We start from the raw sequence: 15,049 nt of genomic DNA, 5'->3' as shown, positions 1-15,049 counted from the left end.
AAAACTCAAAACCTTCAGTTGAATGTAGTCGAGTCATTAATTCATTTAGGAAAGTTTACAAAATATAACAAGAGAATCAAAACAAACTCTTAAAGAAGATTTTCTTGGATCATTACTATTTAGAAGTGAATGCTCATATCAAATCAGTAAAAGATTGGTATAAGGATGTATTATGCTTCAAGAAGGGAGTCATTAATGTAAGTAGGAATCTTGGAATCTATGCATAAAATGATCAACAAACAAGTAAAAGATTTTTTTACTCCTGCTCAAACTCAGTTCTTCTTAATTTCTTGCTAACTTGATCATCATAAGATCTTGATCTAAGTATCCTGTCCCAAATTTCAGACTCTTTGTAAGAAATAGAAGGAGAGATCATTATTAAGATATGATTCTGGGGTGAGATAATTCTTTTTACGGACAAAAGATCTAACTGACAACTGAAAATTTTTAAATATCATACAAGTTAGTGTAAATGACATTTAAAATTCCACTTGTTTAAAAATAATATTGAGATAACTCAAACGAATCATCTCAGTCTCGACGATTTTTAAAATTATTGTCATTCTATACTTTTCATTATTTGGATGTTGACAAACGATTTTTAAAGTATTAAAATACATTGTTTGAAATTATCTATTTTTTAATTTGTCTAAATAATTAATTATATAAGTAATCCATCAACTCCAAAAATTCATGATAAGAGTGACAGCATTTTTTACTTTTTACATTAATAATGATCATAATAATAATATAATAATGATAATAAAATAACATAATAATTCTTAAAACAGTTTAACGGGTCATTGATATTCAAATTTCTGTTTGAGAAAATACCCATTTTCAAAATTTTAATATGATTTGTGGTGAACCCACCACTAATTAACACTATTCAATGATAATTATTTTCACGGTCACCATTGTACATCCCAAAGTCCCAACAACAATATTTAAAGTCATCAGTCCAAGTGCAACCAATGGGAGTCCCCTTCAGTTTCTCGCTGAGTCATTATCGACAAGAATAAGGCTCCAAGGATGTGGACCCTTAAACAAAATCAATAGTTTAGTGATAGATGATAGAAACATGGACTTAGAAAGCACTAGAGTTTGTCATCATGTTATTGTTGAATTTAATGTATAAATCTGAATCAAAAATAGACTTCTTGAGAAAATAACTAGCGAGTTTATCACTTTAAATTTACGATCTCGTTACTTAAAAAATCTGCAATTTTGCATGTTCACGTTTTGATTTAAATGAACAGTTAGCCAGAATCTTAATTTAGTCAAATTCGACTCATGAAATGATTGTTTTTTTTTTCTTAGATTTTTATTTTTTGGATTTAAGATTGGGAGAAGGACTTTTTATTGAGAATATGTAGCAAATAATCCACTAGTAAAAAATACAGATCATTTAAACCTCACTTAATAAAATATTAGTCTATTAAGAATTTTTTGAAGATTTTTTAAGTAAAATACTTGGAATACCCTTTTAACAACTTTACAAAGTGTTTGATATAAAAGTATAGGGATCAAATAAAAAACTTGACCAATTTATTTAATTATTAATATTTTTGTGAAAAATAAAAATTAAATATTTTATTTATTAAAAATTAAATTCAATATGATTTTATTTGATTCATTTGTGTTAACTTGCTAATTTTTTAGTTGAATTCATTCAATGAACATTCAAGTTGAGTTCTAAAATTATGTTTTAATTATTTAAAATTATTTATATATTTTAATAAATATGATATACATAGACCAAATCAATTTGATGATGATCATACTCATCTCCATCATCATTATTAATGTAGTCATCATCATCTATGTGATTTAAAGATTATTATAATTGATGACCATACTTAAAGGACATGTCATTAATTATAACACATAGGAAATCATTGAAAGGGTAATTATAGTACTTCAATATAAAAATCTTTTTTAGTTAATATATTTGATAAATTGGATACTAAATAGTCCATATTTTTTTAGTAGCCAAATCAGGGCTTTTCCACCAAAATCAAGTGGAAGTTTCGATCTTGGTTTGGAAATACAGAAGACCTCAACAACTGTGTAATTAGATCTATTTTCAAGGCCAATGAGGAGATCGAGGTTTCAAAGACCAGCATTGGCATCAATGACGACAATCGAAAAGTCAAGATGGGTGAGAGAGAGACCCATATTGGCAGTTGTAGTGGTTTTTTGCCATGGTTCAAACATTCGTTTCATTTCGTACGTATAAGACATTTCGATTTTTCAGCCAACGAAACAATCTTGAAAACGAAAATTTTGAAACAATCTATGATTTTTTCTGATCCACGGATCTTCAAGAGAGATATGGGGGAGAAAGAAAGATCCAAGAGAGAGGGAGATATCTGAGAAGAGAGAGAGAGAGAGAGAGAGAGAGAGAGATATGGGGGAAAGGATAGAGAGGTGTACCTGGGTGGCTGATGTGCAATTTCTTCTTTTCTTGCCTTCTCTTCCTCTTTCCATGAGATCTAGAGGGATGTGGTGTTTGATCGCCAATTTGATATTTATTTGAAATCTTGAAATCTTACTAAGCTAGTAAGGAAAGTGTTTCTCTATAAAATAAAAAAATAAAAATGATAGAAAAACATTTTCCTTACTAACTTAATAAGATTTCAAATCTTACTAAAGGCTGTTGGGTTCCACATGGATTACTAAATTGACAATCTAACACAACAATGCCTTCTAGATTTCACGGAAGACCTCATATTAAAAAAAGTTTTAAAAAATATATTATTTTTCTTGATCCAAAGTGTTGAAACTGAACGGTTACTGAACTCCCCAAACTACGAAACTTAAAATTAAAATTCAACGATGAAAATTAATACTTTTGAATTTTATTTTTCAAAATTCTTAGAATTTCCTCATTTACAAGTCAGTGGCATCAGATTATATTTTTGGATGCCAAGATGTAAGCACACGGACCTTAGAAAGATTTCAAATCTAGCTAAATTAGCTGTGTATAGGTTCATTAACAGATGGATTAGTGAGTAATTGGATTCAAAATAGTGCTCCCTTGTGAATCTTTACGTGACCCACAGATCCATAATGAGAGTGAGCCATATATATCCGAAACCATTGTTACAACTTTATAAATTAGGATGGAGATACTCCATGTTTGTAATCCTGCAAATGGGGCACATGTAGATAGTATTTTTGACCATATTACTCAAAATTCAATCGAGTCAAGATGATTATTCTATGTTTTAGTTTGTTAATTTTCCATTTTAAAATGTTAGGATGAAGACTTCATGTCGAATCATTATTACTCGATTATTCTTGTTTGATGTATTAAGGACCAATTTGAGATAATCTTGGCAAAAGATAAAAAAAAAATAACAATAATTTAAAAATGTGATGAAACTATTTTTAAAATTTATTGAATAGAGATTAATTAACATGAAATGCTATCAAATGACTATTTTATTTACTTTGATCCTATTATCAATAAGGATGAAAATTTTGGAATGAAAATTTCTAGAAAATTTAATTGGATGGTTAAGAGTAGAATTGTGCTTTTGCAATGCTTTTAATCCACCATCCCAATCAAAACCAAAAGTAAAATTTTAAAAGATAGCAATAACACTAGTTAATATGTACTTCAATTAATTGAGCACAGAAATGCCAAAGATGCTGAGATGAGATCATAATAACACTAGAAATAACAAATAATGATCAAAATACTATTTAGAAAGAGATGTTAGATGTCTGATTATCGTCTCTCTCGGTGGTGATTAGATTGCCAAGATAGATTTGTATTTCTTTTGCTCATTAAGGCCCCATATTTAAATGGCCAGATTTTGTTATGTTGTTGATGTGGTGCTCTCTCAATCGTTGAAAAATGTTACAAGAAAAACGTGCTATAGAGAATCTGCTCTCAACTTGTTGGATTCACGTGCACGACTACTTTGATAAAATCGTAAAACAACGAAGCAATAACGAGAACAAATAACTCACAAATAAAAGACAAGGATTTATGTGGTTTGATCATGTGCCAATGTCCATGGATAAGAACAAGAACAATCACTATTTTCTTTCCTTGAGATTTTATGTTTTACAACCTTAGAGATCTTTATTTAGAAAATCGAGAGTCGCTAATATGTATCGATCTCCCCAAAAATAGACAAAATCCCATAAGAAAATATTACATAATCCCCTCTTTAGTAACCATAAAAGGAAAATAAAATACCAATTAATTACACAACAATCTCTAGCTTGACTTGAATTTTGTCGTACCGAAGACCTAGGACAATTACTTGTCACACGTGTCCATCATTCTATTTTGGCCTAATACCATAACCAACTTGGAGAGAAATCGCACATGTATTAAACAACAAACTTTGCATCAACTATGCCTGGGATGTAACTCTAACTCAAACCTAAATCAACCTGACTCAGTCACCTGTTTGTTAATATCTCAAACAACCATTGGCCTTTTAAAGCACCAACTACACACTATTGAATCATCTTGGTCTGCCCCGATTCGATCACACAACCAATACACATGTGTAGCTGCCTAATCAACTCCAAAAGGGGATCTTGACATGTCCTCTCAAACCTTAGGAACCACCTGACAATCACCTATCACACTTTGGTTTACAGGACTCACTTTCAACACCTTAACCGAACTCTTTTGAACCAATATATCTTTTACCCTTTCTTTGCCATAGATTGAAACTACCACTCTTGTTGAATCTCTCGACATCAAACTTCGTGTTTGTAAGTGATTTGACTACAATAAGTACAAAATTATTGGCTTTGATAACAATTTGTAGAACAACAAAGCAATAAAGAGAATTAGTAACGCATAAATGAAAAACACAAGGATTTAAATGGTTCAATAGTGCGCCTACATCCACGGATCAGAATAAGAATAATTACTATTTTCTTTCCTTGAGTTTTTACAACCCAAAAGATCTCTATTTATAAAATCGGGAGTTGCTAAAACATGTATATCTCCCCAAAAATAAAAATCCCACAAATAGAAAAAATCCCTTAAGAAAATGTTACATAACTTCCTTTTTAGTAACCCTAAAAAGGAAACAGGGTTCAAAATAATTTTGCAACACAAATTACACCTGAGCTGAAATGGTGAATTGTTCACGCAAACCAAGGTGAACCATCAAGAATCGTACAAAGATTAGCATCTCTCCTCCTCTACTTGGTGGCGTAATGTGGAAAACTCCTCGAAAGTGACTTGCAGTATAAGATAACATCTCCACCCACACCTCACTAATGATCCTCCATTTCTTATCCTCGGGTAATTGATGGAGCAATTTGGTGAGCCAAAGTGCATTAACCAACACAGAGTTGGTTCTAGATCCTTTCGTAAATAAAGGTTCAACTTCCGTATTCAATGATATTAAGATCATACGTGCCTTCTCCAACGTTGGCCTCGAATTCTCTTTGTGAAAAAAATACTTTATCTCAGCACATGTGTCTCGAAATCTAATTAACCCGATTCCCACTATTGACGATGTTATGGAAGGTTGCATTACTAGGAGATATAGCATGTAGTTTGATATATTCTTACTGATCTCCTTATATCTGCTTGTGCCCTTGTCGTTGTTGTAGCAGAGATCAGTTGCAATGTGCCACAATAGAAGGCTCTCATCGAATTCTTTTTCGATGCTCCAACCAAGTAAGTCTTGAAAATCAGTGCCTTTGAGAACCCAATTGCCTCGACATGAACATACCATCTGTGTGGTCGTGGAATCCTTGGCAAACTCAGATTTTCTCTTCAACTCATCAAAAATGAAATCCTTTAGATTTTTGGTGACTGATGCACGGGATGTATATTGAAGATAATCTACAAATTCTCCAATGCTGAGCTTTTGTACGATCCAATTTACATGTTTTGGACGCTCGATGAGACAGAAATCAATCAAATTGTACTGTGAGATTGATTCTGACCACCTGGGTCTATTAAGAAATGGACATTTTCCAAGAATTATAGAGACAATCCGCCTAAGACGAGTACTCCCAAGGGAGACAATAGTCCAATTGGAGAAGCTGAGCATTATAAATGCAATAACATCCATGGCAATGGTGCCAATAAGCAATGCATATGTAATTCCTCTGTCGAATTTCTTATAATTGCGCTTCTTAGTAAAAGTGAAAAGCAAGAGTGATGCCCAAATTGAACAAGAGCAAATGCCGCGTAGAACATACCCGATAACCGAATGCACCACAACCGCTTTTGTATAGAGCACATCATAGATGAATCCAAGTTCGACATCTACCACTTTAAAGGCATCTTCACCGCATAATCTCAGAAAGAAGAACTGACTCAAGCTCACGCTGAAAAGAAGGTTAGCAATTAGGCCCTTAAACGTCTTGAAGAAATGATGAGCTGCTTCTACCACTTTAATGTTGTCTAGTGGTTCGAATTGTTGGGCAGACCGTTCTTCTTCTTGTGGCCTATTTAAATAAGCCTGAAATTCTGCTCTTGGCACGAATTCCTCCATGAAGCTGGGATAATTTGGGATGGTATTCCGTGCTGCAGAATCCTTGAAAACATCCATGCTTGCAAGATAAAGAGCACGAGTTCGCTCACCATACTTGATAATTCCAGCCAAAAGTATTAGTAGCATTGGGGCCAAGAGTCTTCTCATGGGGAGGGCCCGTGCAAGAAGGTAACTCGTAGTGAAGACATTAAAAATCAGCCAAAGCAAGTGTCTTAACCACAACTCATTGTCCTCGAGAGCGAAAGCAGTTATAGTGTCGGGACCTCCGAGGTGCAACAATAGAAATGGACCCCAGAAGGCCATAAGTTCACTGTTGGAGCTACAAATAGATTGCTCAATATTGTTTCTAGGGTTTTCACATTCAGAGTCACCACCTTGGGCATTGATGAGGTTTCCAAGAACTAAACCTGCGAAAGAGTCGGCCAACAAGTAAAATGCCCAGATGAATGGTCTTACATATTTGGACCATTTTCCCTTTCGAAGGGGCGCCAAGATGAGAAGTAGGGCCTGGAGGAGCAGACTACAGAGAATTAAAATCCGAATCTCCCATGCACTCCAAAGCTTTTTGAGAGGCTCAGGGAAGTCCATGTTATTCCTGTTTGATTTTAATGTGCAGTTAATTTCATTTATAACACCACACATAGGTAAACTATGACCAAATATTCATAATCAAATTTAAGTTAATAAATAATAGTACATAGTTTTAAATACCGATCATGATCAAACTTAAACAAATATGTTTAGATATGTTTACATTTCCTCTATTTATATTAGTAAAAGATGATAATCGTAAAATTTGATAGTTTATCATTGTTGGGATATGTCTTCTATTCTTGTATATAGAGAGTTATTGTGGATTCAATCCGGATATTTTGATGATCCATTAACGACCCGTTTAATTGGTAATGTGTGGGGTTGGTTTGGATTTGGATCCGACCCGTTTGACCTCTTTATAACCCTAAGTATATAAAAGGTAAGAGATGAAACCCTAAAAGGGTGTGAGAGATATACAAGAGACAGAGAGAAATTGTAACCTAGTTCTTCTTTGGTTATCATAGTGAAACCTCCGTTTTCGGACATGGACGAAGGTCGATACTTTGATCGAATCACATATATCTTGTGTCTTGTGAGATTCTTGTGTTCTTGTTTGATTTATGTTTCAAATCATAGGATTCTTTCTTACAATTACCAAAAGCGGTTTTATTACAAACTCTAGTCGGACCATCACTTTGGTCATTTTATAATTCATGGTTTCTCTCTATAATGATTTTGTATGGATACCAAGAGAATTGGCCTCTCAATTTGTTAATTTGGTTTTGCTTACATATATTTTAAACTGTAAACAAGTTACAAATAGAATCATAATATGAACAAAAATACTTATTAACTAGAAACAAAATAAATAGAATGATCTAAATCTAAATATCAAATATATAAACAATCATCGAAAATATCTAATATATATATATATATATATTGCATATGACAATGAAATTTTCAAGTAAATACGTTGTATCGTGACTATCGTCTTCAGAACCTGATTTGTCCAAATATTATGTTATTAATTTCATCTAATCCAATTAAAAATAAATCTGTTGGCATATGGTTTGTTATATTCCACAATAAGTGTATCGTGATGCATTTCACTTCTTACCCATTTTTGCATTGATATAAAAAGAGCAGATTTAGTAACAATTTATGGTCAAACCTACAAGCCAAAAAAAAAAAAAAACTTGGTCTGATTGGTGATCTCTGGCCTATGGATTAGATCATTTCTCATCATCTGGTCACCTCATGATACCTGTGGTGTGGGTCGGGAAGCCACACCAATCAAGATGGTCACCTCATGATACCTTGTGTAGAAATCACCAATCAAGATGGTTTTTTCGGGTGTACCAAACATTATTAATGGGTTGGGAAGCCAAAAAAGATAGCTACCAACTCCCTTGAGTGCATGATCTCTATCTAGTATAAATGAAAATTAATTTTTGAGTCGTGATATTCTGACTTAGCCACATGACAGGCTCGTGTGAGAACCGTAGATATGCTCTTCTCGGGATACAAAACTGCATCTTTTTATGGAGAATTGTAGTTCTGTATCCCAAGGCGAGTAGATCTACGGTTCTTGAGCTTGTCACATCAGGGGTGTTGATTGAGTATGCCACATGGGTAAGTCAGATTATCACGATTCTTAATTTTTAGAGCAAAACCATAACAAACCAAAGATATTTATCACATAGTAAAGTTTCAAAGTCCATTGAAAAAGGCAAGATTTCGTACCTTGGTCGTTAGCTAGGGAGAGACACAAAGGGCAATTTCATGAACTTAATTTTGAGATTGTAGTTGTTGGGGTTGGATTTAAGCTTGAGGGTTGGGGTGCATGGCATTATTGTATGGTTATTCTCTATGCTTGCAAATGGGGAAAAAAATGTATGAAGAAAGAAGAAAGTAGAGTGTAATCGAAGGTAAGCACGAGATGTCTTGAACATGTACAAGCAATGCATCTCATTCTCTAGCTCCCCCTCATAACAATCAACAATATATATTTGTGAATTTTCTAAATATTGTTGCTCCAAGAATGTCTTGGAGTGTGATCAAAGGTAACTACGAGATGTCTTGGAATTGTGCGATTCCACTATCTCAGATTAAGACTCGAGTATAATCAAGACTCAAGAAAAGTTTGGTTGTTTATTAGATATCTTGGAAATATGCTGAAATTGTCAAAGAGAGTCAAATCATGGCCATGAGATTTTCAACGTGTCTTTTTGAGTTCTTTTCGAGGGAAAAAAAATCAAGCAACAAATTTTTTAGCTCGTTTTGGAGCTATTGAAGAGCATTTTTTATGTTATTGAGGATGACACAAATATTCCTAAAGAACTTTTGAGTATTGTATTTGATGATATCACTTGTAACTATTCTTGTTAACATTATGAAATAAAATGGGAGGGCCCCCCTCAACCCTAGCTTACCGATAAAATAAAATAAAAAGACTTAAGAGAAAGTTGAAAAGGACAATTAATTAAGACACCATTATATTTTCAATTTGCTTTCTTTATTATTTTTAGAGCCCATTTGGATACATAATTATTTTGCTGCTTTTGAAAATTATAAAGTGTATTTGGATTCATCTAAAAAAAATACTTTTAAAAAGTAAAAGTCCTAAGGGTCTGTTTGGATACCAAAGGCAAGAGTACTTTGTCAAATAGTTGGAGCTAGAGTTCTCTATGAAATAACTGGAGAAGTACTCTTGAGCATGATATGTCTTTCGGAACCAAACTCTCTAAGTACTGCCAGAAGTACTTTTGTGTTAGAATTGCATTTGGAAACTATTTTAACTTCTCCTAGATTCTGGAAAAAAAAAAAAAAAAATTCAAAATACCCTTGTATTTAACTTGTTACTTCTTTTCTTGTTTTTTGTTAATGACGTCTCAGATTTGCGTTTGACTTGATAATGAGGTATCATCTGCTTCACGGACAAGATGATTCGGTTCAATCTAGACAATTTTCAAAATCACAATATGGAATTTGTAATACAAGCATATATGAATGGGCTATGGGCCCCATACAAAATACCACGTGGTTAAATTTTGGGAAATTTCTTGAAAGACCCTAGTGGAGAGATTTTTTCTAATTAGTCTTTGAATTTTGGACGGTTGCTGGCCAGTCCATTTAGTAAACCTTTTATTTCTTAAGGGTCGCTAAACCTCATCTCAGGTTATAATGTTTTTGAAAGACCCAAACTACCACTTTTTCATCTTTTTCACATACTTAGGTTTTCCAATGGTGATTCCAATCATTTTCGACAATTTTTTATTGTGAAGGACGAGTGAAAATGATATATTTCTAATTGTGAACATTTAGATGCACTTTTTAAATTTATTTTGATGATTTATAAAAAATAATAAAGAACAAAGCTGAGATAATTCAAAAAAAATTATACAATCTCAAGCTCACCACTTTTTATGGTCGAGATCAGCATTTTTTATTTATCGTTAAGTTCAATATTTTTATTGTCAAGCTCATCTATTTTTATTGTTGAGTTCGACAATAAAAATATTGAACCCAAAAATAAAAAGTGGTGAGCTCGATGTTGGTAAAATTAACTCGTTTTCATTTTTCAAGTTTTTCCAACAAAAATACAAAGAAAAATCGACTAAAAACTTGATATAACGACTTGTGTAGACGATTTCAAACTACAAGAACCATCCTCGATTGATTTTCATCCAAAACCGAAGCAAAAAAAAAAAATTAAAAAACTTTTTACATACATTTTTAAAATGCTTGAAAAAATCCTTGAAAATGAATTATTCTTCCTTCTCAAATCCTTTCCATCAGAATGAAGTCTTTGAAACTCATATTTTTTTAAAGATGAAAATGATGAATTCAAAAGGTTAATACAGTTTTGACATTCAATTATAAGAGATTTGTGGAGTGGGGTTCAACGACTGATTATAAATAAAAGTTTTATTAAATTAACTATTAAGAGAAGTCTTAAAACTTAGGGACTAGGTAGAAAGAAATCCCTCTATCATAGTCCTTGAAGTAATTTTATATCTGTGAATATTTAGTCCTCTCATTGGAGGACATGGACCATCTAATGCTAAAATGATCAAAACAATCAGAATGATTTTTGATTTGTTGGTATATGAGTTAATGAGTCATCAAGATTGTACCACGTGGCACTCTATGGTCAAGTTTCCAGCTCACGAAGAATTAAGTTGGTTGAAAATTGAATCCAAGTCCATGTCAACATCACCCAAAGATTTTACCAACTAAACTATAAGATTTCATGTGTTTTTAAAACTAGATACCAAGTCGGTGATGTTCATCAATTGTTTGATCAACTTAAAGGACACGTACACACGTATATAATTTCTATAGTACTACAAAAGTTAAATAATAATTGTCATTATTTTCAAAACCAGATCCAAGAAATGGTCCAATCGATGTGATCAAATATTGCAATAAAGTTCATTCAATTCAATTACCATCTTTGAAAGAACTGTCAATTTCTACATATCACTTATTCAATCATTTAATTGATTGAACCACAGGTATTTATGAACCATTTAAGATTTACACTTTTTTTGAAATATTTTCTTCCCAATATTAGATGTTTGAGAAAAACTAATTTATTACAAAAATATATATTTATCAATAATCATATATATAAAAAATCATTTTTATGAAAATAATAATGGTGATTTAAATAATTAAATTAAAAAGAGAGACATTACGTAATAGACTATATCTGCCATCCAACACCACAACCCTCTAAATTTCATTAAAAAAAAAAAAAACTCATTCAAAAAAAATCTGCCATTATCAGTCTCACAATTTTATTTTTTTCACTCTTTGCCCCTATAATTATTTTTTTTTTCACTTTTAATTATCCCCACAAAAAAAAATTTACTCTTGATTGCCTCCACATGGGCAAAATGCTGGCTCCGCCCCTGGTCCCAAGAAACCTCACCAAGGGTGAAATCCTTTCTAACTTAGTAAGGTTAGTCAGATTTTTAATTAATCTCCCTTGAAAAATTACCTAATAAACATAAAATCCAATTTCTTAGGAAGCTGATCCTACACGTGCCATGCAGTTCCGCACTTTCTCGTGTCAGCCCTCAGTACTGCGTATCAATATCTCGTCAATATCTCGTTTCTCGTTACTTTAATTTAAACATGGTCAAATCTCAAGGTTTGTTGTCTCTCGCTTTGTAACACTCTCTCATACCCATGGAGAGAACACAGAAAGAGAAAGCGAAGGAGAAGAACGAAGGTGTGCTGTATCCTTCTCGGCGTAAGTTAGTGCCAACCATCTATAGGTCTCCAACTACAGATGTGAGGCTGGCTTCCATTTCTATTAGTCTAAATATACGGTTGAGATCAGCCGATATGCCAGCCTACATGCAAGAACTTGCGTTGCGATGCACCAGATCACTTGTTGATGTCGCTCCCAATAATCGACCTAACCCCACCCACATTGCTCGAGCTCTCAAGAAGGTCTCTCTCTCTCTCTCTCTCTCTCTCACATAAACACATTCATCTGAATGTGTTTTTTTTGTAGGAATTTGATTCATCGTACGGCCTTGCCTGGCACTGTGTTGCGGGGACGAGTTTCGGATCGTTTGTGACTCACTCACCTGGGGGGTTCATTTACTTCTCTCTCGACTCACTATCGTTTCTTCTCTTCAAAACTGAGGTGGAACCAGTCATCGAGCCCTGTAAATGCCCCTGATATATTGGGAAGAATTACTTTATAATTAGGTGATTGCTGTTGTCTCTTTTAGTAATTTTGATTTTTTTTAATTGAAACTGGACTTAGCTAAGTTGGCGGTGTCAGTGAGGAGGCGAATCCTAATTAAATTTAATAACCCTTAAACTTTAGTTAATTTAGACATGCTCCTCATTCTTGTGAATAATTAAGACATGCCCCTGTTTTGAAACTTATGACATGCCCCTTGACCAAAGGTTTTCTCTTATAGACTAATGAAAACTATGAACTTAAAAACTCATTGGTTTTTCTTCCCCAAATGAATTATCTTTTATGATAAGAGCCGTGATAATCTAACTCCCTCACATGACATACTCAAAATACTCTCTTGACGTGGCATGTGTTACGATTATAGATTTTCTTTCTTAGGATACATACCTGCACATCCCCATAAATATATGTAATTATGTATTTTGAAGAATAAAGATCTATGGTTCTAGCACATGCCACATCAGGAGAGTATTTTGAGTATGCAATGTGGGTGAGTCAAAAAATCATTACTCTTATGATAAATTATGATTAATGATAATCTGACACTCTTTTTTTCAAACACTCCCCACATGTTTCTCGACCTCACAATTACAGAATCATAAATCTTTTTCTTGTATATCCTAAAGCAAAGGAGCTATGGTCCTATAATGGGGGTGTATGAAAAAGAGTGTCAAATTATCATGAGTCCTACATTATTTCTTAAATTATTGAACTTCATTTTCAATCTCACTTTAATCGTCTGTGGAAAATCCTTGAGTTTTTAATACAAAATTCTATCATCTTTTACTTCAACAATTCGTGAGATTGAAAGTAAATACGATCTTATGATTGAAGTGAATGGTAAAAATGGTTAAAGGTTAAGTACATGCACAAAAAAAAAATTTACTCAAGATTTTTAAGATACGTAATTATGTGAAGAAAAATAATAATAATGATAATAATAAAAATAATAGAGTAATGATTTTCTGACACTCCCATGTGGCATACTAAAAGAAACTCTCGTGATGTAGCATGTGCCAGAATCACAAATCTTATTGCCTTGAGATACACAATTGCACATATTTATGAGAATGTGCATATGTGTATCCCAAGCAAAAAAAAATCTATGGATGTAACGCATGTTTGGAATCAAAATTGATAATAGCTAATACCAATGTGTTATTTAATATTCAATTTTGGGTATTTGTGGTACATAATAAAATGACTCGCAAACATCTTTAGCATTTGGTACACTACTTAGTGGACCCCAGAGACTAAGAATAAGCTTGATTGATGAAATTTTATCTGATGGATTTCACAAAAAATCAATTTTGTGAGTTAAGATCAAAATTTCTGTCCATGCTTGGCAGTGGAAAATGTTTCCTCACCAAACATATTCATGCATGAATGATGATTCTGAAAGCAGTTTGTAGTTTTAGGTTTGATTCGTCCGCGTCAACACCCAAAAAATCGAAAACTTCTCATTTTGTCTCTGCTCGGTCTTCTAATTGGTTTTGTTAGCATGCCACTCCCTTTGGGAAATTTTATTTGCAATCCCTGGGTCCACCTCTCTGATATTTTTCCTGATCCACATCACATCGTAGTCGATGGTTTGGATTTGAGGACGAAGACTGCATTCATTTACAAAAGTTCTCTTTTTTAGGTTTCTTGATTGGTTTTATTTTGAGTAATGATAATCTGACTACCCACGTGACAAACTCAATCGACTACTTGAAGTGAAAAGTTCGGGAATGGTAGATATGTGCTCATGAGGATACACAATTCCCTCAAGATACACTTTTTATGGGGAAGTGCAGCCATTTATCCTGAGGAGCGTAGATCTACGATTCCCAAACTTGTCATGTCAAGGTAGTTAATTGAGTTTGCCACGTGGGGAAATTAGATTATCATGATTATTTTATTTTACAAGTCGTTCACTCATGGTGCTAGGGTTGGCAATGGGTCGGATAATATCTGCTTACCTGACTCATCTTACTCAAGTTATTTGAGTATGGGTACAAATTTTTTATCCTATTAAGAATTCATGTAAATTTATCCATAATTATTATTTTTTGAATAATATTAAAAATAATTAATACGATAAATTCACAATAAATATATATGTATAATCCAAAATTAAGATTTTTCCATCATCTTTACAATAATATATATATATATATATGTCCTGACTTCGATATCCACTTGAAATTTGGGTGCCAATCAGATGCATAAATCCTTCAAAAAGGTGGATAAATAGTTAGATATGAATATTATTAGCATAAGTAGGTAAAAAATTGAATATAGATAATCGATTATA

At 33.0% G+C, this 15,049-nt stretch overlaps 2 protein-coding genes across 2 annotated transcripts; one reads left to right on the top strand and one right to left on the bottom strand.

Moving 5' to 3' along the window:
* Positions 1–5,096: 5,096 nt before the first annotated feature.
* On the bottom strand, positions 5,097–7,079 carry LOC147411298 (uncharacterized). The gene has a single exon (XM_086432019.1). The coding sequence runs from the start codon at positions 7,077–7,079 to the stop codon at positions 5,097–5,099; it is 1,983 nt and encodes a 660-aa protein (XP_086288145.1).
* A 5,122-nt stretch (positions 7,080–12,201) lies between these two features.
* On the top strand, positions 12,202–12,802 carry LOC147411297 (uncharacterized). Its single transcript, XM_086446980.1, has 2 exons — positions 12,202–12,491; positions 12,556–12,802. Exons 1-2 carry the CDS (start codon positions 12,225–12,227, stop codon positions 12,724–12,726), a joined length of 438 nt encoding a protein of 145 aa, XP_086303106.1. The 5' UTR covers positions 12,202–12,224; the 3' UTR covers positions 12,727–12,802.
* Positions 12,803–15,049: the final 2,247 nt, after the last annotated feature.

Source organism: Akebia trifoliata, chromosome 1 (assembly GCF_017979445.1).
Source record: "Akebia trifoliata isolate Shusen 1 chromosome 1, ASM1797944v1, whole genome shotgun sequence".
NCBI classification, from domain to species: domain Eukaryota; kingdom Viridiplantae; phylum Streptophyta; class Magnoliopsida; order Ranunculales; family Lardizabalaceae; genus Akebia; species Akebia trifoliata.
Note: the sequence above shows the minus strand (reverse complement) of the source record. Positions and strands in the feature narration are given on the sequence as shown.

Bases quoted from the DNA above. Each gene is read 5' to 3' on its own strand.
- LOC147411298 (XM_086432019.1), bottom strand. From the start codon at position 7,079: ATGGACTTCCCTGAGCCTCTCAAAAAGCTTTGGAGTGCATGGGAGATT.
- LOC147411297 (XM_086446980.1), top strand. From the start codon at position 12,225: ATGGAGAGAACACAGAAAGAGAAAGCGAAGGAGAAGAACGAAGGTGTG. The intron at 12,492-12,555 runs GTCTCTCTCTCT...TTTTTTTTGTAG, and splicing joins TTGCTCGAGCTCTCAAGAAG to GAATTTGATTCATCGTACGG.